Below are 25,652 nucleotides of genomic sequence, written 5' to 3'. Positions count from 1 at the left end.
CAATCAACACTTTCCATGTAGCTTCAGACACAAGATTTCTAAAGTGTTGTGATAGAAACGGATGTAGTTGTTAGTTGAAATGTCAAGCAATAAAAAGACAGATTGTGCGCAACAAAATGTGAGAAAGCTGTGTCTAAAGAAACAAGCTTATCTCAGAAAGTATACAAAGTGCATTCTGTAAGGATTTGGACAGTTGTTAAAGCCCAGCACATTGGCGTTGATAAGCAATCATGGCTAATGAGGTGGAAGCGTATGACTCTAGCCTTAATTTAATGAGTATCAAAATGGGCATTTCTAGCTAGTTAATTAGGTGCACTATTGTAGTGGTATGTTGCAAGTCCAATGGCTTTGAGCTTGGCTTTGTCAGCTGTTTGGATTCCACCACATGATGGCTGCATGGTTGTACCAAACGGAAATTGTAACTCAAACAGCTCTTTTCTCCTCATACTAGGGATACCTGATTGGTTTTGAGATCCAGAGGCTGTACAGGTCACTAAACCAAGCACGTTTTTGAACCCAATGGATGACCGAATTTGTCTTCACATGATCAGATGCTAATACCAATGGTTTCTATAAATTAAATAAGATTAAATTGAATAAAATTAAATAAAATTAAATAAAATTAAATTAAATACAGTTAAATACAATACAATTACATTTTAATAAAATATTATTCAATTCAATTCAGATTTTTTTTTGTATAGCACTTTCAACAATTTACATTGTCTCAAAGCAGCTTACAGATATAAAGACGTTATTAAGTTGTATAAAAGAGTTTATCCCTAATGAGCAAGCTGATGGTGTGAGAAAGAAATGCTGAGAGGAACCAAACTCAAACCCTAAACTCAAATTCTAACCCTAACCCATCCTCATCTGGGTGGGACCCAATGTCTATTCATTACAGGTCCATCATTGTTGAGCTGTGCAGTAATTTTACATAATAATTATCATCAAAACAAAGAAACTGTATGAATCTGTATGGCTAATGATGTTCTAATGGTCCCTGTTGTTGTCCAGAAGATACAATCATGTGATCTACAAGATGTTTTATTGGTCCTTAGTGGTATTCAGTAGACAAAATAGTCAAAAGATGACAAACCATTACCAGTACAGCTTTCATTAAACTCAATGCAATTACCATTATAACCTTTAAAATAATTCCAAATGTAATGATTAAATCGGTTTCTATTGCTGTAAGTCTATTATTTTTCAGCTGGGATTTAATATTATGATGGAAATGTCTCCATGTCTATTCAGTAAGGCTAAAATATAGCAATGAATTCGAGAAAGGAGAAAGACCACTGGTTTTTAATGTAATTATTTAATTTCCACCTTTAATGTTTAATGCTCTAGAGTTGCCAAATACAATCTTTACATGCAGTTTTACACATTTTTTGCTTTTTTTATCATCAAATAATGTACAAATTCTGATCTCTATTAATTTCATCTGCGGTATTTTTTTCCTCTATAGAATCCCTCTATTGTAGGATCAGTGGTCAATTTCTTTCATTTTGCATACTAAATGGAAAACCTTGAAATCGTCCTCATCTATTTGCTGAACGCTATAATCGGTATGCCTGGCACTTAATACACATTTTTGTTTTCAATTCCTTTAGTTAATTAAACATTAAATGCAAACATTGGCTTGCTTGATTTGTCACATGACATATGTCCAACTTATTTGCGCATATGGTTGAATCTTCTGTGTTTGCAAATCAGTGCGTTAAGTGAACCATTTACTGAAGCACAGTCAAAAATTAACTAATTTGCATGACTCCTATATATGCATATGCATCATAAACAGAAATGCAAGCACACAGTCGCATCTTTACTTCTTTGATTTTAAAATAAGCAATAGCGCTAATGTTAAAGTCTGACTTTTTCCGTATAACTGAGAATTTGTCTATTTTTTTTTTTTTGTATGCTTTCGAATCAAAGTGCACACGTCAGATTCGAAGTGATCCAGTTCGTGAACATCCACAGACTCTATGTAAAGGCTTTTTAATACCTCGTTGTCACATTGTCACATCAATTATCACGCTGGTTCCAGATGAACTTATTCATATGTAAATAAATTGCAGGAACATTTACACTAGAAATGTGGTATGCATATCCTATGAGAGCCGCTGAGTTTGTGCAAATCTATGCATGACAAGGCTCTCTAATGTGAACCCCTATCGATCAGCTTCAAATCATATAATTGCCGATGAGTTACAGCAATTTCATACATGGATTATATTGTCAAGATTAAGTCACGTATTTATTTTAATTGCACGCAAAATTGAATCCGTCTCTTAGTATTAATGACGAAAGAAGGCAATTGAAAAACAGTAATGGAATCCTAAAGAGGGGAAAAAAGGGTAAGAGTGTGTCTGTTGTAGCCGAAAGGGCTATGGTAGTTGAGCTGCATTACTGAAAGATTTAGTGCATGGTGCACTTTACACCTGCTTAGTCATCATTGTGGTGTTTTTTTTGTTAGTTTTTGTTGTTGTTGTTTTTTGCAAGATTTGAGAGTTTTTAAACATTGAAATTTTAAAATAAATCTGTAGATATAAATCAGCTGCACCGTAATCATGCGAATATGCATGCGAATATGCAGAAATGTAGTGCAGTTCTCTATATATTATAAAACATCCACACATTTGCAAATCATTAAAAACAATAAGGTTGCTTGGTTTAAGGTCATTTATTATTAAAAAATAATATGAGGCGATGAAACAAAATTGAAAGCAGTAGGTATTCTAATTTCTCACTTATTAACCACTATTAATTTTGTTCTAATGTCTATTGATGTTAATGGGTTTTTATGCACACCAGGCACATTACACTGGCATATGGTGGCATTACTTTTGTTATATTTAAACAATTACTTTTATTGGTTCAATTTCATTTCATTTTAATTGTATAGCTCTTTTAGCTTTTTTTTTTAGCTCCACAGCAGCTTTATAAAATTAAATAGATAATGAATAAATATTTTAGTGCAATAAATTAGTCCATATTAATTTATCCCCAATGAGCAAGGCAGGTGTGACAGTGGCAATGAAAAACTCACTGAGGTGGTATGAGAAAAACAAAAACCTGTGAGGATCCAGACCCCAAAGAAAACCCATTCTCATCTGGGTGACAATTCATTATAGTTATCGTTATAGTTATAAAATGTTCATGCAATTGCAGCCCTAAGCCTTTGTAGCAAACCCTTTATATAAACTATGGCCCAAATCCATCTTCATGGTTCTTGAGTTTAACCCTCCACACTGAGCCTATTGATCGTCATTCTCAGCAGCAGCGAGTGGTCTCCAGTTGTAGAGAACTCCATCTAGAGAATTATGCCAGGACGAATGAGGCAGGTCTAGAAATAGGAAAGGGACATGAGCATGTGTAGCTGCTCCTAAATGAGTCTCGAAAACTAATGGGGAAGTTGTTTCATAACTCCAGGGAAACCTCTGCCACTGCTATATTCACTTTTTGAGGTACCAACAAACAGCCTGCACCTCTTAATCAAAGTAGTTGTGGTGGATCATAACAGACCCAAAGTTTCCTTAGGTACTGCTAAACGAGACCATTCATCACGTTATCCATCAGTAGTAGTATTTTATAATTAATTCTAGATTTGATTGTGAGCCAGTGGACAGTAAATAGGAAAGGGTGGATTTGTCATCTTCTGGTTCTAGTAAAGATTCTTGCTGCTGCATTGTATTTGGAGCTTAAATGCATGCACTTGCACATCAAGAGAGCAAGGCATTGTAATAGTTCAATCTGTTTTTAACAAAACTAACATGAACTAGCATGAACTAGTCGTTCTGCATTGTGTGTCTATATGCTGATATTAAAGTGACACTGTGACATTTGGGCACTTTTTTTATTATCATTGTACAACTGTATATAACAAAAGAAGCTAATACCATGTACCATTAAACATTTCGACCAGAGGTAATGTATATAAAGGAAAAAGCAGGGGGGTCTAGTGAAACAGCATGAATAGGTTCTACTGATAGAGACTGCGAAACACTTCTTAGAGTTTCCCTGGAATAGGTATCTGTAAACCATTTGTATCCTGCTTGATAAATAAGGCCCAATGAGATCAGGAAACCTATACATATCTCTTTTTTCCTCTATCTATCCTGAGTGGTTGGTCAGTCCTCTGTAACATGACACTCCTCGACTGCAGTTATTCAGAATCCATCTCGTCTCTCATGCATCACTCCGACCATCTTTGGATGTGTTAGTTAGTGTGTATATGTGTGGGTGTGTATGTGTCAGAGAAGTTAAGGGATCTGCTGGAAGGTTACATTCTAAATACAGCAGGGAAGCCTCAGATCAAAAGCTGTAGCTTCAATTAATATTTTAGACTGTTTTGCTTGTTTGAGAGAAAGAAAAAAAAAGGTAAAAGGTTCAAATTATTTCTACAATTTTTCATGACCACCCTGCCGAGATGAATGATATTTAAATGAATGTAAATAATAATAATTATAATAATAATTAAAAAATACTAAGAATAATGAAATGGATAGACAAATACATGAAAGATAAAATAAAATACAAAAATTACCTACACTGCAGAAATTTGTACGTATATCTACAAGCTGGTTTCAGTTTGATTGACAGCTTTGGAATCCCACTGGGCCGATTCTAGGGGGGAATAAAGGGAATATGCAAAAAAATAAAACATAAAATCACAAGTTCTGACTTTGGCATGCTTTATATGTCTGTAAATATTTTGCTAGACTGCTATGCTGTCATGTGAGGATGCACGCAGGAGTATAAATCGTCGACTTGTATACTATGAGGTGTTGTGGCACAAACCAAATATAAATTTACAAGGAAAGTGAAAAGAGAAATCTCAATAACAACAAGCTTTTGAATCTGACTCCAGGTTAAATAAAAAAACAAAACATAAATTGGATGATCTTGCAGATTGTATACACTGGCCATAATAGCGACAGCTACCCTTTTGATATGTGGGAGTGCTTTAATATCATAATTGTAAATAGTAATAGTATTATTGTGTTATCCTATTGCCATGTGGGATTCAAAAAAAGGAAATTGAGAAAGCGGTAGAAATTCATTCATGCTGGTACTTTATAGCTGCCGGGATGCAAGAGTTTTATCACAGAGGAGGCGTAACAGAAAAACACCCTTAATTATTGAGAGCATGAATAGGGCTATTGATTGATATTTTCAGAAAGCATATTTGAGCGGTAACTTTTGCAAGATTTGGCAAAAAACTTGAAACCAGGTGCACAGGGACTGAAAAAGTTGTTGCACAAGTGCAAGGTTTTCACTTTCATGCTGAGCTTGAAAGGTGCTGAGTATGAAGCTCACGGCCAGATTTCCCAGGTTTTAGCAAGATTCTTACTTGTTTTACATTTCAAAAAAATGGAAATAAAAAATGCACAAAAGTCGTACTAGACCGAAAGGTTTAGCATAAGACAAGGGATGATTTTTCCCAAGTTAAGTAACAATCAAGTCACTAGTAATGCAGAGCATGTGCCTTTTGGCATCTCATCATGGCACCTGTTAGTGGGCGGGATACGTTAGGTAGCAAAGTTGATGTGTTAGACGCAGGAAATGTTTTTTTGTTTTTGTTTGCATATTTAAAACATTGAAATTACTTAGAAATGTTAAATATTACACAAAGATAATCAGAGTCAATACAAAATCTTCTTTCGGCTTCTTCCATTAGGGGTCCCACCAGCGGATCCTCCATCTCCATACCCCCCTGTCCTCTACATCTGCCTCTTTCAACCCAACTACCTGCATGTCTTCTCACACCACATCCATAAACCTCCTCCTTGGTCTTCCTCTTTTCCTCCATCTTGGTGGCTCCATCCTCAGCATTCTCCAAAACGTCCTATATGTGCTGTTCCTCTAATGATCTCATTTTTAATCCTGTCTATCCTCGTCACTCTTAACAAAAACCACAACATCTTCAGCTCTGCTACCTCCAGCTCCACCTCTTGTCTTTTACTCAAAGCCACTGTCTCTAGAGTCAATATGAACTGCAGTTATTGAAGGAAAAAAAGCAGTCCAAACCAATATTATAAATACCAATATTGCTGGTATTATGACATGCAGCTTATTAAACTCTATTATGACTGGCAGCTGCATGAATCTATTCTAAAAACTTAATTACTTACTTATGTACTCACGTTACATAAACAATAGAACGATTGTCTGACTTGACATCTGCTTTTAGCAATTTTATTTTTGTGGTAATTTGAAAAAATAAAAAAAATGACTTTTTTTGTGTTGCATTATTTTCCAGTGATTTTTAACTATACGGTGGTATAATTCACAATCATTCAAACTGTTTGATCTTTCTGGATTGACCACGCCCACTTTAGGTATAAATCAAAATAAAGATGCAGCTTTGAATGTTCAAGTCAAGAAAGAAATTCAGATGCAAATAGAGATAGTGGCATTTTGTTACATCCCTATTGTACAGTGTAGTCCTCTGAGAAATGGAAAAACATACTGTATATGAATAGCGTTTATCATTTTCATTGCTGTCACTGACTGCAATGTTACTGCCAAGAAATAAAGATGTCAGCGTTTGCCTCAACAAGGATAGAAGAGCCAGATCGCTTTAACATCTTCTTCATTCTATGTTTAACAGTGCTTATAATGCCTAAAATGGCTGTAATAATAAACACCACACTGTGTTTCATTCTTCTTGACTTTGGGTTTTACAGTCTTTTCTTTGCCTAGAGGAGCATGGAATCAGTATTGATTTGAACTTGATCCAATCATCCGCAGACTGTAGACATCACATCAGTGTGAGCTTGCTTTTGTAAACGCTGATGTTTGGCTGTGTGCACTCAGAATCTAACCTGGTTTTTCCTTTTCAGCTTTTGGCTATTTGTTTTGTTTTGTTTTGTTTTTTTTGGTATGCACTGCTGTGATGTATCCCAGGACACTCAATCTGATATTTTCAGACAATAAAAAAAAAAAAACTGGCCTGGCAAAAGGATAGAATATAAAGCATTTTAATGCTGCATTGTAGTGCTTCGCTCAATCCGAATCATGAATTGTCACACCTGTAAGTCTCGCTCTTTGATATGATCCTGGATGGCAACCATGAAGTACTTAAAATGGAAATAAATAGTCTCGTTTCAACAATCACTCCTGTTTGATTGAAGAGACTCTCTGATGCACCTGCTGCCAATGCCCCATATTTATCTTGTGTTTGACAGCATATTGGATGTCTGTGATACATTCTCAATGAAAGATCCCTTAACGCTGTACGCACAAACAGTGATATGTGCTTTTGATAGATAGATAGATAGATAGATAGATAGATAGATAGATAGATAGATAGATAGATAGATAGATAGATAGATAGATAGATAGATAGATAGATAATTAAGTCAGGCAAGTCAAGTTTATTTCTAACTTATTTATTTTACAACAGACATTGTCTCAAATCAGCTTTACAGAATTTAACAGTTAAGGTGAACGATGTGTATTTATCCCTGATGAGCAGCCATGGCGACTGTGGAAAGAAAAAACTCCCTTAGATGTTATGAGGAAGACAACTTGAGAGGAACCAGACTCAAAAGTGGAACCCATCCTCATTTGGGTGACATCAAGAGTGTGATTATAAATCTTTAAACAATACAGAACACTGGAGAGTGAGAACTATCATTATTAATCTGCAAACAAACTTTTGAATCAGTGGCAAGCTTAAATGATGTGCATGAATATAATAAAATTGAGAAAACAGACATATAACAGGTCAAGCATATGAATAGTAATTAAAAAATGCATACAGGAAGTTAGCCAGGCTCACCCATAATGCAGTAGGTTGTGATTCATTAATTAAGGCATCCACAAATCAAATTCTATACACACTCTTGATTTTAAACTATTTATTTTGCTTCAATTAGCCGTCCATGGTACCTTTGACAGAGTTGTGATGTGGCACTGAATAGAACATAGCTGTCCAAAGTCTTGACATACTTGTACTGTATGTATTAAAAGATCTCTTTTTCTATTACAGACATTTTTTTGCCATTTTTCACAAAGTAAAAAAGGTTTCTTAATATTTAGGCATCTTGTCTCTGAAGACCAGATTTCGGTTTAGGAATACAAGAAGTCAACTGTGACAATGATCCAAGTTTTAAGACCCAAGCCTGAAAAGCCTGCAACATAACATAGTGTCACCTCTGTAATATTTTTGAGGCTCTTGACATTTTTCCTCTACTGACAGTAAGGAACTTTTACATGCTTTTTTGTGGCACCCAGAAAGGATTACTATAACGCGCTCTTATCTGGTCAAAATGCTACTGCCAGACTCCTGACATGAGTATGAGAGATCATATTTGCAATCTCTCAAATCTTTTTATTGCTTACAAGTTTTGATGTTTTCTATTTTTTTATTACATTTTACACACTGCCATTGGTTGGTGAAAAGAATGTTGGACATGTTCTAGTTTCATTTGGATTATTAAACAGTGTGATCCAAGTTACACAGTGAATGTAGGAAACCTGATTAAAGGATAGGGACTCTTTAAAGTTACTTGCCTCAGATAGTATTTTACCTTGCATTAGATAAATCTAGAAGCATTTATGCACTTCTATGGCTGATAATTGATTTTACATTCTGTTTATCATGATAAGATCCATCATTCAGTCATGGTGGCAATATATATATATATTATGTATATATATATATATATATATATATATATATATATATATATATATATATATATATATATATATATACATATATATATATATATATATATATATATATATATATATATATATATATATATATATATATATATGTACGGAGTTGTGAAGTCTCCAATGCCAGAACTGTCATTTTATTTTTCCCTCCATTGGAAAGTTTTTGTTTCGCCACATTACATTTAAAAGAAAAGGAGCGAATAAATATTTCCTTACTTATTTAACATTGCTGATCAAAGAACCTAACACTCAGCAATATTCCATGTGACCTCAAATGGATAAAAATGTAGGACATCCTGGTGCATTCCGTTATTAAAAAGTACCTATTTTTAAAATAGTAATGATAATAATCTTCTAGACTTATTATCTTCTATACCTTTCCAAAAAAGTTTTATTATACTGTAAATAATAATAGGGTGTTTGTTGTTTGTTGTTTTTTAGTGCATCTTTAATCTATGTTTCATTAAATTAGGGTAACAGTCACATGCTGGTGGTATACAAATAGTTGTGAGTTTGTGTGTTTCACATTCAGATCGTGCAAATTATGAAAGTGGTAAAGTTTGACTGGATATCAGCACATGGCAGCAAACGGATAGGTGCAGATCCACTCAAAACTATGCTATGATTTCCAGACCCTCAAAAACTGTCTGACTTGGCCCTGCATCCACTCTGCTACCCGAAATAGGGAGAGGATAAGAGCCATCAACACAGGCCTTTTCCTATACCTCAGAACCAGCATGCTGGTCTAAAATTGATGAACAGATGTGGGCATGCTGGGCTAAAATGTGCTTGGGGTTGTGTAGGAACAAAGATGTGAATATTGCAGCATTTCAGAGATAGAATGGACATCAAAATAGGTACTGCAGGTGGTATTGCACAAGTCACTTCTCCCCATGAGTAACTCAAGCCTGAGCTCCAGGACCTCACAGTGGGTAATTGAATACGTCTCACAGTTATAATGGCTTGCAAGCATGCATTAACCTTTTGATTATGGTGATACTGTGCACTGCAGACACCCTTAGTTTTGACTGGGGAGGGTCAATATAGCTAAATGAAAACTAATAATAACAGGCTAATGTACATGTCGATGTAAAATTACACTAGGATTATGCAACCACATTGAAAAATCTTAAACATAATATATACCTACTTGTGAAGTCAAGCTGTTCAACCAAACAATTTCTGTGTAACTTGTTGAATCACAGAAATGCAGAAACTATATCCTGCTCTTTAGGCTGTTGATTTAGACTTTTGCAATGCTTAGATTTGGTTGGGTCACTGACGGCTTATGTGGCAAGATAAATTGAAATTCTTGCCGAATAAGATATCGCCAACTGTGCCTCATCAGAACAATAAGGAGAAACAGTGGCAAAAGAAAAAAAAAAAGAGAGGGGGGGGTTCAGGACATCTGTTTTTATCACCCAAACACTGAGAAAGGTTATTATATGTATTTCTCTTTGCAATTCACAAAGATGTTTGTAAGCAGATGTGTGTTGTGAACAATAACCAAACCATCTTATCATGTGATCTGTGCATCTCAGAGAATACATTGGAAAATAAATATGTATTTGGTTTAGTAAAATTTTTGGGTTAGGGTTTTTTTGTGTACTTAAAAAACCCCCATTAATTTAAGGAAATGTGAACAAAGCAACAAGAACACTTTGGAGGCAATATTTTGAGATATTGATCCATATTTACAATGAATCAGAGCAAAGTGGATTGCCTCATGTTTTCTGCTAATTCTATTTTAAAAGTCTAATCAATTATTTTTTTAAAGGAAAAGACTGACATTTCTTCCTTGTTTATTAGGTTGTTTTTGTTTCATTTGCATATCTTTTATGATAGAGTCTGGCATCGACAAAGATGACCTTACTGGGGGGGATTTTGTACATTGGTGGCAATTTGATGTGAAAAGATACCGGTTTATAAAGATTTTTAAAGGTCTAATGAATTTAGAACCAGATCTCTTGCTAATAACCAGATTTGAATTAGCTATAGGTGTTTATAGAGTCTGTACTGTTGCAGACAGACACATGTGGCCCTTCCTGTTAATCTTAGTGTAGGGAATAGTAAGGGGCTGTTACCCTAACACATATTGTACACTGTAAGCCTGGAAAAAGACCAATCTCTGAGTTTAGCAATTTCACATTGACCCCATTCTATGACTTCATAAAAAAGAAGCATGTTGCTTCTGGGAATGTACCGGAACAAATACAATCCAATGCCTCCTTTATGTATTCCTCCATGGCACATGTTTCTGGGATCAGTGGTAGGTCAGTAGCGTGGTGGGTGTAGTTCAGATACTTTGGCTTTACCATTGGGATCAAGGTAAGAAGCAAGGATCTGTACACTGTTTTCTGTTTCAGGAGTTTCAGTCTGAATGGCAAGATGTGCTAGGGAGCTGCAAGAGATTTTACAGCCCAAGTCCCATGGAGTGTGTTTGTTTTCCATACATCTAGGATATGGATGGATTATTATAAGCTGTCCAGGGGATAACCAGCACAATGTTGACATGAGTGCATCTAGAGATAAGAAATACGATTCGTGTATGCATGATAGAAGAGTATGGTGATCTGATTTATTTTCTCAACGGACTTTCTCTCAATGCGTGAGGCTTTTTTTCTTTTTGTATTACAATAAACTAAGGAGATGCTTAACTGTTGTGTTGTTTCTTTATTCAAGAAATTTTCCAGCAGAACAGGATTCAACAAGAAATGATCTAAGTGTTTTAATAGATCACACCTTTTGTTTTTTTAAAAAGTGTGTAATGGAAGAGACATTATTTGAGTAGGGGATATTGCACTATTAATAGTGCATGCAGATTCCCTCTTTCCTTTAGTACTGCTTTTCCCAGATGGACAACTTAGCATTGCCTTACATTTCATCACACTCTGATTTTCATTCAACTTGGGTAGTCATGGTTTGAGGCTGGGCAGGAGATACCTGGCACTCAGCAGAACAGACAATTTGAGTTATTCTTGTAGGTGAGCTCAAATTGAAGGGGATCATTCAGCTCTCAATAAAATTCCTCATCTTGGATATAAGTTGAGGGTGCAGAAACTGAGTGCATAGTCGGGTTCCGAGACCAGATGATCGAATACTTCTCAGAATGCCTGGACCAAAATGACCTCAGTGCAAGCAAGTGCTCTTTTGGTAAGCAGAGTATAATTAGGGGTATTTTGTGGACATCTTGGGAATGGCTAGTTTGAAAAAGGAAGCACTGTTCATTGAAACCTTTACACTATCCATAGAGAGCTGCTGGACATCCCTGTCAGGATTATACAGGCTTTATTTATACTTCCTTCATGGGTGCTATCTGCCTTCACTAGTACTATATGGTTATAAGTGCAGTGGTGTGCAATGAGCTCCTCTATGGTCATGAAGATTTGTTGAAATTGCTGACGATGTTTTCTAAGCAGATGTCTGAGGGAAATGACACATTGCACAATTGCACATTGCAATTGCACATCCCAAAATGATATTTGATGAAGTCTAGGGAGTTAGGATCCATGTGCAGAGGTTCATTGAGGCACAAACAACGCAGACAGCATATTAAAAGCAATCCAATACTTCGGATGATAAGGCAGGCATTGGATGGTGGACTTTTGTGAATGGGAGGAAAGGAGGAAGGGCAATGCTAAACAAGTTGCGCTAGACCAGAGGTGCAGAAAACTTACTAAACAATAATTTATTAGGAACACGTGTACACCTGCTCATTTATTTGATCTCATCGACTTTGGGATCTGAGGTTACACTGAGCTCACTAAAAACTGAACTGCTAAAGACTGGAAAAAGACCAAGGGACATTTTTCCAATATTCAACCCTACAGTCTTATTGATCTCGTGCCCAATGAAGGCACAGATTCCTGTTCTTGGTTGACAGTAGTGGAAGCCGATGTGTGTGTGTGTCCTGCTGCTATCAAAAATAGAAATGTTTTCTGATCAGTAATTGAAAAATGTTTCTAAAATATTTTTCTGCTCCCGTGGATGTAAAGAGTGGTTACTTGAAGTATTGTAGCAGTGCGGACATCCTCCCCAACAAGACATTTCAGCATACAGAATAGACACTCACTGCATATTGTTTTCTTTTGGTTATTCGTGTTCTCAGCACTCTGGGTAAAATGTAGAGGCTGTTGTGCATGAAAATCCCAGGAGACCATAAGTCACAGCAGAACAATATCTGAACAGTATCTGAAATTCCCAAAGTAACTCATCTGTCAACAATAACCATGCAGCGGTCAGTGTCACTGAGATCGCAATTTCGTTCAGTGTTTTGTTCAATTACCTAAAGTTTATGATCTGTAAGTTAATTCATACACTGCTCTTGCATTCTTGTCTAATTGGATAACTGCTGAATGGGCAGGCCCGCAGCATTTCTAAATAAAGTGCTCTTTTGCAGGTGCCCTCTCGATATATTATAGCGGTGAAATGATGGTTGCGTACAAACAGTGCTTGTTCTGTAGGTGCTGCGAATGTTCTGTTTGAGATGCTGCTTTTCTGACACTTGTCATCAGCTGAGTCTCTCCCAGGTGCGAGACGCTGTCTTTCACATTGTAGCACATTGAATCTAGCAGGCTGTTGTCAGACATAGCACCGGGGATTTCATAATGTTTTGTGTATAAGTCAGCGTTGTGCTGCTTCTAGCCGTCTGACAAAGATAGAAACGCGTGCTGCTTTGAGTCCATATCTGCATGTTGTGTTTAAATGCACAATGTTTAAAAATAGATGAGCCATCACAAATGTGAATTTAAGATATTCTCGCTCTACTGTGCAAATCCATGCAATCGTGAAGAAATTTGAGTTCCGGCTGACCTTAAACAGTCTATGTATTAGTCACCTATTGTTAGATCTAATGCAGCATGCATGGGAGTATAATGAGATTTAATGCATGCATACTATGTCTAAAATCCAGTCCTGTGCTTTAATGTATTGATTGAATGATTGTTTGATTGATTTTATTATTATTATTATTATTATTATTATTATTATTATTATTATTATTATGCATTTTCAAGGCTTTGGCAAGAGGCTACAGATCCTGTGAGACTGACTGATCCATCTTCTTTTTCCCATGTCTTGTAAAGCAAACGATGACTTCGAATCAGTAGACGAGTATTTTGAGATCCCCTCCATCAGCAGAAACAAGGCAGGATTGTACGAGTGCACAGCAGCCAACGACATCGCCATAGACAGAAAGACAGTGAATGTGGTGGTCAACTGTGAGTGCTACATGACGTTCACCTCATTGTTACACACACGCGCACTTCAACACATATTTTTCATTAGAAGGACCCACGAGTATGACGATGAAGATGTATGAGTCGTGTCTTCATAAATCTTGTCTATATTCAGAATAATTGACATACAATAGGCACTTAAATAAAGGGTCTGACTTCATGAGACATCCGCTAATAAATTATTTATAGATTCCACGGAGCAAAAAAATCATAGAAAAATAATACATCTGATATATCTAATGATTTCTTCACAAGCAGCTTTCTGTGTGTGTGTGTGCGTGTGTGTGTGTGTGTGTGTGTGTGTGTGTGTGTGTAGTTCCTCCCACTGTGTTTGAAAGCAGAGATGTGGGCGTGACTCTGGGTCACAGTGGGGTCTTGAGATGCGAGGCTGATGCTGTCCCAGAGGCAGATTTCGAGTGGTTTCGAGATGACAGAAGGTAAATGACAAAATGCTTTGCTTCATCTTTCCAGTGCTGTTAAGATCATTACAAGTTTCTTATAGTGTGCAATCATTGTGAAAGCCCTCAATAAGCAGTTATGGTCTTATATATGGACACAGTAAATATAGTAGAGCCCTGATTTGTACTGGTATTCTATTGTGAAGAACATATAGGAATTAGGGATAGACCTATAACAACATATAATAAAAGAAGAAGAAGTAATGCAGGGGTTTTCAGTCAATTGGTTGGAGAAATGTGTAAAGCATATTAAACAGGATATAATCAAGTACTGTTTACCACTGTATTAATTATTCCTCATGTCCTGCTCCTGTTTATGTACAGAAAAATATATAAACAGAAAAGCTATACTGTATGGCAGCATTATTGAATATCAGCTTAATATTTCAGTCGTCCTGTGCATTGGATTTTAGCGTTTAAAAAGTTATAATCAGTTGATATTTGTGTGTTAGATGTTTGGGTTAATGAACCCTTATATTATCCAATTGTCAATGCCAGCTTATACTCGACTTATTTGCCAGTAAATATATTTTTAAAAAGATGTAACATTTACATAATTGTTGAATACGAAACACTTGATGTATGTCTTTTTGTCATTTTGGAGTTATATTATTGCAAATGCACTGTATTTCTTTTTTGCCTGTGAGGATGAGATCTGCCTACTCATACCCACTTAATAGTATGGATTTAGTAGTCTGTAGCATGAGCTTAAAACATTTTAATTATAAAGAAATAAAAAAATCATTGCACATTATGAGAGTGTTGCTCTGTGCATACAAACCTTTTTTTGTCATTGACATCAACATATGCCATAATGTATATGGCCTTTGGTACCTTCACGCCTTCAGTGGGGACTTACCCTACTTAATCCAACTCTTAATACCACCACTATCACGTCGCAATTATAGAAACCATCAGTACAATACAAAAACGCAATAAAACAATGCGTGGCATTACAGAGAAAGAGGCATTTTGTGTATGGAGGGTGAATACCATTTTACTAAAGCAAGCTCCAAGCCTCTACACTACAACTGGGACTGTGCACCATCAGGAGCAGTTCAGAATCAATATTTGTCTAAAAACATGACAAAAACATTTAAATAAAATACAACCCACTTACCAGAGATGCATACTCATAATTCGCAGCGCTCCTTAGAGGCTGTTAGCCAGTGGTACATCTCATATTCACTGGTCTGACAGTGGTGAACAAACCCTTCCCTGGGCTGAGACAAGCTAGCTAGCTTTAGGGTTGGCAGACCTCCTCACGATGTTTAGCTTTTCTGGAAAATGGATTTTTAGGTATGTCTGAGATCAAATCACTTTTTTCCTTCCTCCTTAGGCATAAAAAAAGTCTAACTCAGATGTATTAATGTGTGCAGAGCGCTACAGACATGTTTTGCCAGTCGAACAGTTTCCCTCTGACCAACCAATCAGAAGACGGAAAAATGCTGCGCTATTCTGGGCCAGCTAGCTGACCCTGTGAGGCGAATATGAAATCTGATTGGTTAAAGAAACAGAGCTATTTCTTAAGGAGACAATGGTAAAAAGGCCAGCAGTACTGACTTTGAAGGCCCTTGGCCGATTAGATTAACATGGCAGCACATAGAGGCTGAAATCTGATTGAACAAAAAGTCTAACATCCACATACACGTACTAGAAGCAGTGCAGCCAAAGAAAAATGCTACGACATGAAGAAAATAAACTGTTGGGAATACATTAATACAATTTCATGGAACAAATATTAGAATTCAGGTTGTAAATGTAGGTCATTCATGCAGCTTCTGATAGTGTTTAAACCAGCAGAGAAGGCTTTGCTGGCCCTGACCACCCACCACTATGTATACCCAAACAGCAGGTATACTAGCAGCTCAGTTTTTAATATCGTCTTTTACATTAATTAATCTAGAATCACCTTCCTTTCTTCCTTCATTTGTTAGTTTGTTTATTCGTTTATCTTTATTAGCAGCTTTATCCTGGCCAGAATCATTTATAGAATAGGCTCTGAATGCCAGTCGATCATATGAAATAACACAAACACAAAGGTTTTTGTGCTCTGAATCAAAATCTAGAGGGTTTTCCCCCTGCTAACGTGTTTAATTGTTGTAAAAGCAGCAGGTTAGGATCGGTGTAAAGCATCGCACATCTTTAGAGGAGGTATTTATGTAGAAACAGGGTTGCTAAATTGGATTAACTGTTTTCAATTTGGTTTAGAATCTTCCTAATTAACTACAAACCCTGTCAAACTGTGGCCAGATATTGAAATAAATGATATCAATTAGCACAAGGTTATTTGTTTTCATAGTAAAGGGCTTGAAATAATCTTAATTTGTGAGACACAGATATGGAACACTGGAGGAAACGAATGCTTTTCTTCACATTAGTTTGCTCGTTTCCTCAGCTTCAGTAAGTGCTATACCCTAGTTTGGGCTGGAGACCATCTCAGAGATGTAGCTACAGCAAGATTTGTATTTATCATTAAAAATATATATAGAAGAAGCTCTAATTACACTTGTAATGAATTGGGTTATTATACACAAATTGCAGTATAGGCAGTATAGGATATATTACATACCACAACATAGTCCACGTTTTTCAATGTGGAGGATAAAGAAAGCAAAAAATGTGTGCTTTAAAAAGGAAATGAGCGCATGCTCTGTCAAAGGCAGCCCTTTTAGCTCTGACCGAGGTGGTACGAAGTACACGGAGGTTTCCACCTCAGTAGATTTGACAGCTTTCTCTACAGACTCCACATTTTATGTTGCCATTTTGATTGTTTCGGATATTACAGGTTAAAAGCTTTGTATTTTCCCTGATTCGTCTTCTTTTTATTTTATATTCATTCAAATAGTATAAAAGGCTTTGTATTCCCTCTGAAGCACATTCAAGTGCGACGCATCTCATTCTGCTCGCTCGAACCCACCTTTGTAGTGAGCAAAAGAGAAAACCGAAGAGCTGCGTGTGATTAGCGGATGCTGCTGATGTTAATGTCTTCTGGCTTCTGCACATTACATTTATTTATTTATTTTTTTAAATGTGTAATGGGCCAGCTGCCATCTGTGTCCACAGAATGCGGACGCAGTCACAAATGTCACCCTGCTCTTCAAAAGCAGCTCTGATGTGGTGTAAATCATGCAGGGCTGATCCAGCTCTCTCAGTTTGCTGCCTTGTCTTTCAGGATCTTCAATGGCTTTGACGGCATCGAGATTGAGAATATGGGATCCATGTCGAAGCTGACTTTTCACAACGTGTCCGAGGCAGATTATGGAAACTACACGTGCGTCGCCATCAACAAACTCGGGAGCGCAAACACAAGCATCGTTTTATACGGTGAGTCGAGTTCTACTTGTGGGTGTATGTTTTATTGACAAAAAGTATATTAATAGCATTAACTGATACTATTGTTTTCCTTCTTTTATGATGTTATAGCAAGGTTTGATGAATGTAGACATGCAACAATTAGCTCAAATCATTTGGTAACACATAGGGGGTCATAAGGATACAGTATATGAACCCTTTATGAGAACAGACCTACTGTATATAACCATGTATACAGGTTTATTCCTAATGCTGACATAAAGACTTCAATTTTGATATAAAGTTGACATAACACTTGAGTCAGGTGACACCATTCCGTTGACTTACAGTTTTATTATTATAGTTCAAGTGAGAAAAGGACACCTATGTGTCCTTTTCAACATCCCATTTTACAATTAGTCCCCCTTTCTTGTTACTGTGTTTCTCCGAAAATAATATATAATAATATTAATTTTTGCTTTAAAAGACTAAAAAGTGGTGCTTATTTTTAGGGGAGGTCTTATATTTTTATGCACAACAATCTGCCGGTACACTTCTTTATGTATGGTACAAAAATCAGTATATCATACACTTTATTATTTTATAACTTTATTATATACACTTTACCTGTACCCTGATTGGTCCTCTCATACAAAGGCTCCCGCTTGGGTATTTACAAATACTTATGGTAATTATAATTTATATTACCGATATTATATTAATATAACATTACTCTAATTATTATTATTATTATTATTATATTAATATAAATATTTTATAATTCAATACATCATCATGTGTTGCAACAGACATATGGTGCTACCATAAAATGCCGGCTGACGATCTTATTTTCAGGGTAGCGCTTATATTAGGAGCACCTTAAAAACTCATGCTAGAGCTTATTTTTTCGGAGGAAACACAGTATAATTAAACATTGACCAACAACAGCAAAGCCAAGCACTAATGTAGGGTGAGAAGGTTCATTGTTGTGTTCATTGGGGCTTAATGTTCTGGGCCCTGTGCAGGCAATATTCATCCTCACCAACATTAACAAGTTTGTTTTTTGCGCACAGGAACATTGGGCTGAAATAGGATTTCTGATACCTAGTTTCATTGAAAGAAACGGTGTCAGTGTATGCCATTTGCCATAATGGCTTGTTATTACTATTTTAAGTAAAATTAAAATCATTAATTAAATTGAAATGGCAGATTTAGTGATAAACATATCTCTGGACCTCAGTGCTTATTATTGTTTTTTTATTTGATTTGTTTTTTTATTATTAATGGTGATAGTATTAGAAATAGTAGAAGTAAAAATAAAAGCAATAATAAAAGTTTGGAGAGAAGATATGAAGTAATATCAATGTAAAATATATATATTTTTAAAAATGCGCTCATTTTATTAGGAACACTTGTACCCCAATCCTATTTGTAGCAGCAGTGTAATGCAAAAAAATAAAAAAATAAATATATATATATATATATATATATATATATATATATATATATATATATATATATATATATATATATATATATATATATATGGAATCTGCCGATCTCAGCACCTCAAAAGCAAAACTACAAGATTGTAATCCGGATGAAAAACAAAAAAAAATCTTGTTTTTTCCAATTAGTAGCTGTCTAGTTTGAATAGTTATATGCCCACTGTAATTTTGTGTATCTATTTTTGCCGAGCCTAGTCTATGAGCATCAAGGTTTTATGGGTTGAGCATTCTGAGATGCTAATTGTGGTTGTAAATAGTAGTTATTTGAGTTACCATATCCTTCTTGCCATTTTAAATCAGATTAGCCATTTTGCTCCGAGCCCTCTCATCAACAAGACATTTCCACCTGCTGAACTGATGCTCACTGGATGTTTTTTAATGGTTTTTGCACCATTTTGTGTAAAATCTGTTACACAGAAAGGCTGTTATACTACATCCTAAGAGAGCAGCAGTTTCTAAAATTCTCAAACCAGCCCATCTGGCATCGGGATCCATGCCAAAGTCAATGTCAGTGAAATCACATGTTTTCCCCTGTTCACTCAATTGATGACTAGATTAACTAAAATTTCTTCATCTGTAGCTGCATGATCTTATGCACTCCATTGCTGCCACATTGGATTGACTGATTGGATAATTGCATGAATGAACAGGGGTACAGGTGTTCCAATTAAAGGGATTCTTAATAGTCAAAATGTCACACAATTTGTGCGAATTGTGTAAAATGGCGTATCATTTTCAAGTTTAGATGTTCCCCCATGGAGAACGTAGATTTGTTGCATATGTATTATTTACGTCTCAGGAGAATCACGTGATGATAGGCCTGTTTAGATTTACTCTGTTCCTAAATTAGTTTTAAAGTTCCACAGTGTCACAGTGGCACCATCAAATAATTTACCAATATATAATAACATAATCAGCCAGAAAAATATTACAAAAACAGGCAAAACAAAAATGAATCAGGGGTTATGTCAACATTAGAATGGACAAAATCAAGCTCAATGTGAGCCAATGTCAAGTGGAATAAAATGTGTTACCAATGATTGCATAGGTTCTGGGAAATACTGATGTTTATTATGGCTTGATCTATAGCCTTTGCCTCTTATATTGCTATTTTCCGTTTGTTTGTTTTTGCTGATGTAGAAGTAATTGAGCCCACTAGCTCGACGCTCTTGCAAGGTTAGTACTCCGCATAAGCATGTCCTTTTACCTCAATGCCTCTGCCGGGCCTGTTCCTGCATGCTTTCTAAACAAATAAGCAAATAATGAATGCTTCGGTCTGCCACATGGTGATGAAACGGTGATGTAGCTGAGGTGACGCTCCAGTTAATCTTCAAGATTGCTGCAACAAATGTTCCAAACATGAAAAAGCTAATATAATTTTCGACAGAATGTGATTGTCAGGTCATGAAGTAGTGATTAGCCATTCCCATTAAAGAGGTATATTAGTTTAAAAATCCAATTCGCAATCAATAATAAATGCGACATTCCGAATGACAGGCGGAATTGCTGCCAGGCGGGTGGAGGCGGGGGGTTTCCTCATGCCTCAGTCCGTCTTCAGTAAACCACAGTGAGATGTTTGGATGCTTTCTCCTTTTTTTGTTGCTTTAATGTGTTTTCTTTCTTCTTTCTGTCTTTCTGTTCTCCTGTCTAACCTTCATGCACCATGCTATGGCTTCATTGTGGCTATGCATGCCTCCGTCTGCTGTGTGTGTAAGTACTCATCTGCAAAGTATAAAACATTTTGTTCTGTCTTATTCCCCTGCTACGAAATTATTTTTTTCAGAAATGCTCATTGTGCTTTCCAGCCGTAATCTGCGGTGTCAAGACAATATGCAGAACATCTGACCTAAATTGAAAACACTTTTGAGTGGGAATGATGGCATTGTCTTCTCAAGAGAGTCATTAATTACTTTGAATTTGATTTCGGGAAACTGGTATTATTCTAATTATCCAACTGCAAGATTGAGTATAATCTGCCATGGCACTATAATTGGATCGCTGTTTTTTTTTTTTTTAAATAAGAGGCTCGAGAGCTACAGCAAATTCACAGGAAATTAGAAGGCATTCTCAGAAAACCATCAAAGCACAAAGTTTCATTGGCAGTCCATATGATACTACAGTATAACATTTGTTCAGACAGAAATGAGACACTTGTCTGAACTGTCTAACCTACCCATCGCCCCCTCTCCTGGGGTTTGGGCGGGATTCATTTCGGGTCTCAGGATGACATCTGTAATAAAGTCTTTTTGCACAAACCATTTGTGAGGGTGAAGCAAATTTCAGTTATTTTTCCCCCATGTAACACGACGCAAGGTGATGTGTTGCTGCCGTTTCTCACCACATTTTTTTTTTTTTGCTATTTCAAATGAAATGATTTATTGAACACTACAATCACTATCAATCATGTGGCATATGAAAGTGAGGCTTTATACTGACCATAGCTTTTATAGTAATAGCCATTTTAGTCAGCCAGCAGGATTTCAGTCGTGTTTTTTTTTTTTTTTTTTTTATCTTCATTTTAGGTTTTTTTCAAACATGCCTGCAGTAAAGATAATACATAAACAAACTGATGCCATCCACGTATACATATTTTAAAGACTCTTCAAATGCTTCCATCGTTTCAGAATTTTCAGAATTGTTTAGTCCTTGGAACAAGTGAATAAAAAGAAAGCAGGAAAAAAAAGGTAAATAATAATAATAATTAAAAAATAAATAATAATAATAATTAAAAAAAAAAACAGAAACAAATGTCCATCTGGAATGAAAGAAAAAATAATCAACTAAACCTGTCTAAATAGATGAAATTATGATTAATATTAATTAATAATAATAATAATAATAATAATAATAATAATAATAATAATAATGCCCCAACATACTGAATTAATAATAACATGAGGAAAATTTTTAAGTGAAATCGGTACACTTTACATAGATAAAATTGAAGTGACATCACAGATGTGGTTCATCTATACGGTTCATCGTATAGTGTGAGTCAGACGATAGCTTTTGCCATCTGCCACAATTTTCTGATTTGCTACTAACAAAATGCTAATCGCTTGGTTTTGTATTTGTTTCTCCTTGTCCAATCAAAAGTACACTTCAAACGCAGCTTTTGTGTTTAATGGCATACAGACAGAAGCTTCTCTTTTATTTCTCACTCAGACGTTTCCTTGTTTTAACAGTCGTTACTTTCCAATAATCAGCTCTGAACGCTGGTTCACAGAAGTCTGATTGAAACGCGAACAGATTAATAGCCGCCTTGCTTTTCCCTGCCATTTGCGAGGCTAGACACAGACCGTCTCTGTTTTCTTCAGCCAGCAGCTCTGTCTCGTTAAGCCCTTCTGTAATTATAAACCCAAAACAGCTCATACAGGAAAGCCCCCATCGTCAGCCTCGTCAGCATCACGCTCCTTGATTAGCGTGTTTATCGTGAACTGCAATTACAGCTGACCCACACTGTGCACGGGTAAAGGGTATGGGCTGTACAGCATGTTAATGAAAGTGCAAGCCACGAGGACAGGAGCAGCCAAGCAGCTCTGGCCAGAGGAAAGCAGATGCACTAATGATTTCTATGTGAGCTCCAAACAGCAAGGTTCTTCATTAGTCCTGAGCCCCGTTTTTCTTTTAGAAAGATCAGAATTAGGGCTCAGCTCCACATCAGCACTGCAACCATTCCAGAAATACTCTGACCTCTAAGTGGTCTTTCTAGGCAAATAGAGCGGCAAGCGCAACAACTAATCTAGTCTGAGCTGGGTGCTTTAAGCGATGTTTCACTTTGCAATAACATTTATTTGTCCCCGTTTACTCCCCATTTTCAGGATCTTTTCTAAGTGGCTTGAAACTGAAGTTGCTGTATAAAAAAAAAAAGGGGGGGGGGGGGATTAAGTTTAGTTCTATACTGGGAAATTGTATTTAACTCTTATTTTTGGTTTATTTATTTGTATTGAGATATTTGTTCATGCTGATTTATGCCATTAGAAAAATTCTCTGAATATACACTGGAATATTGTGAATATAATTTAAAGGGAAAAAAATTATAATTATATATAAATAAACTTTTTATATGTTTATATATATATTTATAATTTTTTCCCATGATATTATATTCACAATATTCTAGTGTATATTCAGAGCATATATATATATATATATATATATATATATATATATATATATATATATATATATATATATATATATAGATGGATGGATGGATGGATGGATGGATAGAAGGAACAAATTAATATACAAACATAACAGTAAATGACAACCATGAAAGCAATGATATTGGCTACTATCGAATGACTTTTTTGAGTAAGCTTGTAATGCTACTAGTTTATAATCCGGTAGCTCATTTTGCCCAATTTAAGACATAATTTTGTTTAACTGAATTTTATATAGCATTTTTGTCTCACATCACACACAATAGAGCTCATATCATCAAACAAAGTAACCAGGTTTATCCAGACCAACTATATTTGCTAAAACATACAGACCTCAAACTTCACCAAAGTAGTGCTGTTGGAACAGCAAGACACGTTTATCTTTTTTTTTCTTCCCTTTTGCCTCAGCATGAGAAACAAAGGCATATGCATTTCTTATGATGAGGAGCATTACCTACTACATCATCCACAAACCATTTCCCTTCTTTTTCAGTATCTCTTACATTAGAGAAACACTGTCTACACTGCACTTATAATGTTTATATTTATTCTGTTGATTAAACAAGATCTTGGCATCCACATAATGGGTTTAAACTAGTCAAAATATTTTTAAAGTAAAAATTGGATAAATAAATCTGGGGCAGAGTGATACCTGTCTCATTGGGCAAGTAAGTGCCTATTACAGCCCCATGTTTGAGAACAAGCAGAATAACTCTATGGAGCTTCTTGGATAAGCTGCCACTTTTGATTATACACAATGGATATAGTATTTTATATATGCATTTTCATATCTGTTTTTAGAAATGTACTATATCTGTCCCAATTACCAGGGAATCTTTCATATTCATATTTCAGTATATAGACAGAAGTGCACACTGTGCATAGACATTTAGTTTTTAATTTCCGTCAGATTTAAACAGAGACTCATTGCAGCACAATGCCCAATGATACATACAGTAACCACTCCTTATTACACTCTTACAATATATTTAAAGTGCACCATTATATTCCTATAACCTAGCATGAATGTGCTTTACAAAGGTGAATAAAAGTGCTGATTTTGCTTTTGTTAATATTGACGCAATAACAAGGGGTAGACTCGGGAAAACAAAGTCAATAAAGGCGACAATAATAACAGCATTGCTAATAGCACTGAGGGAATATATATATATATATATATATATATAGGTAGCTTTTTTTTATTTCCCTACGTGTTGCCTATGCTTATTGAGCTGCCTTTGGCTTTCTTGCTTTTTGAATGCTGCTGCCCAAATGTTTTTTTTTTTGGAAACAAGTGCCTTGTTTCATATGATCTCTCTTTTTAGAAATGACTACATCTGTTTTAGAGCAAACATCCACTGAACGCAATCAGTTGCGGGAAGGTTTGTAATGGACAGAACTACCAGACCTAATTCCCTAATCTATTAACCATTAGAAATTGATTTACTGACATCGATCATTAACAGTTTACTAATCGTAGAAAATAATTCAGTACAATGTAAAGTAGCGAATGAAATAAAGGTGAAATTCACTCATGCTGAAAGAGAGAATGAAAAAAAAAGCTGTGTTCTAAAGCCAGCGCTTTTTTGTGAATTGTTTTATTAAAGATGTTGTGTACACTGGCATGTCCAAACCAACTTCAGACATGGAGAACTACCCATAAATTAGAGATATTAGAGACTCCCACATGGAAAATTAACATTCACAGCCAAAATCTATACCAAATCTAATGTATGCTGTAAAAAGAACAGGATGCATGATTATTCGTGATTATTCAGTTTATAATATAGTGCATTCAAAAAGTCCCTCCGCAGTGGGAGTAGGTAGGAAGTGGAGCATGTTTTTTAAAGTCGGCGATAAATACACAAATTTAGTTTGTGGAAAATTTCAGTTTCAGAGTCTATAACCTATAACCTATTAACGCAGTGTGTATATATACAATTATATATGTATATAAAATTATACATTTATATGAATAGAAATTTGTATAAATATATATTTAAGAACAAGTTGATTGCATATGTTTTCACCTTCAAAAGAAAAATTGTTGCCATCATAAATCACAGAAGTTTCAATCATGAGAAATGGAAATGGTAGCTCAGTGAATAAGATGTTGGACTTTGGATTGGAAGGTTTTTAGCATGTTAAATACTTTCTGCAAAATAAATGTGGAAAAAACGATTAAGGGGTCAGAATACTTTTTGAATGCATAGTAGTTTTCGAAAACTTTATACATCTGTAAAAAGTCAAAATATATTTCAAATGAAAACGCTAAATAAAAGGATGTTCTTGATC

At 35.6% G+C, this 25,652-nt stretch overlaps 1 protein-coding gene across 8 annotated transcripts in view; it reads left to right on the top strand.

Annotated features, from left to right (window-relative positions):
* Nucleotides 1-25,652, top strand: part of ntm (neurotrimin) — a 395,280-nt gene that overhangs the window by 366,313 nt on the left and 3,315 nt on the right. For 3 of the 8 annotated variants that reach the window (XM_046861584.1, XM_046861590.1, XM_046861583.1), the window contains 5 exons: nt 13,779-13,913; nt 14,248-14,368; nt 17,565-17,716; nt 20,332-20,367; nt 24,683-24,739. In XM_046861584.1, the coding sequence (XP_046717540.1) occupies nt 13,779-13,913; nt 14,248-14,368; nt 17,565-17,716; nt 20,332-20,367; nt 24,683-24,739 (501 nt within the window). The remainder of the gene's footprint in view (nt 1-13,778; nt 13,914-14,247; nt 14,369-17,564; nt 17,717-20,331; nt 20,368-24,682; nt 24,740-25,652) is intronic. The other 5 variants (XM_046861587.1, XM_046861586.1, XM_046861588.1 and 2 more) reach the window with 3 other exon arrangements.

This window comes from Silurus meridionalis, chromosome 11 (assembly GCF_014805685.1).
Source record: "Silurus meridionalis isolate SWU-2019-XX chromosome 11, ASM1480568v1, whole genome shotgun sequence".
NCBI lineage: Eukaryota > Metazoa > Chordata > Actinopteri > Siluriformes > Siluridae > Silurus > Silurus meridionalis.
The sequence above is the reverse complement of the archived record's forward strand: the minus strand, read 5'-3'. Positions and strand labels throughout refer to the sequence as shown.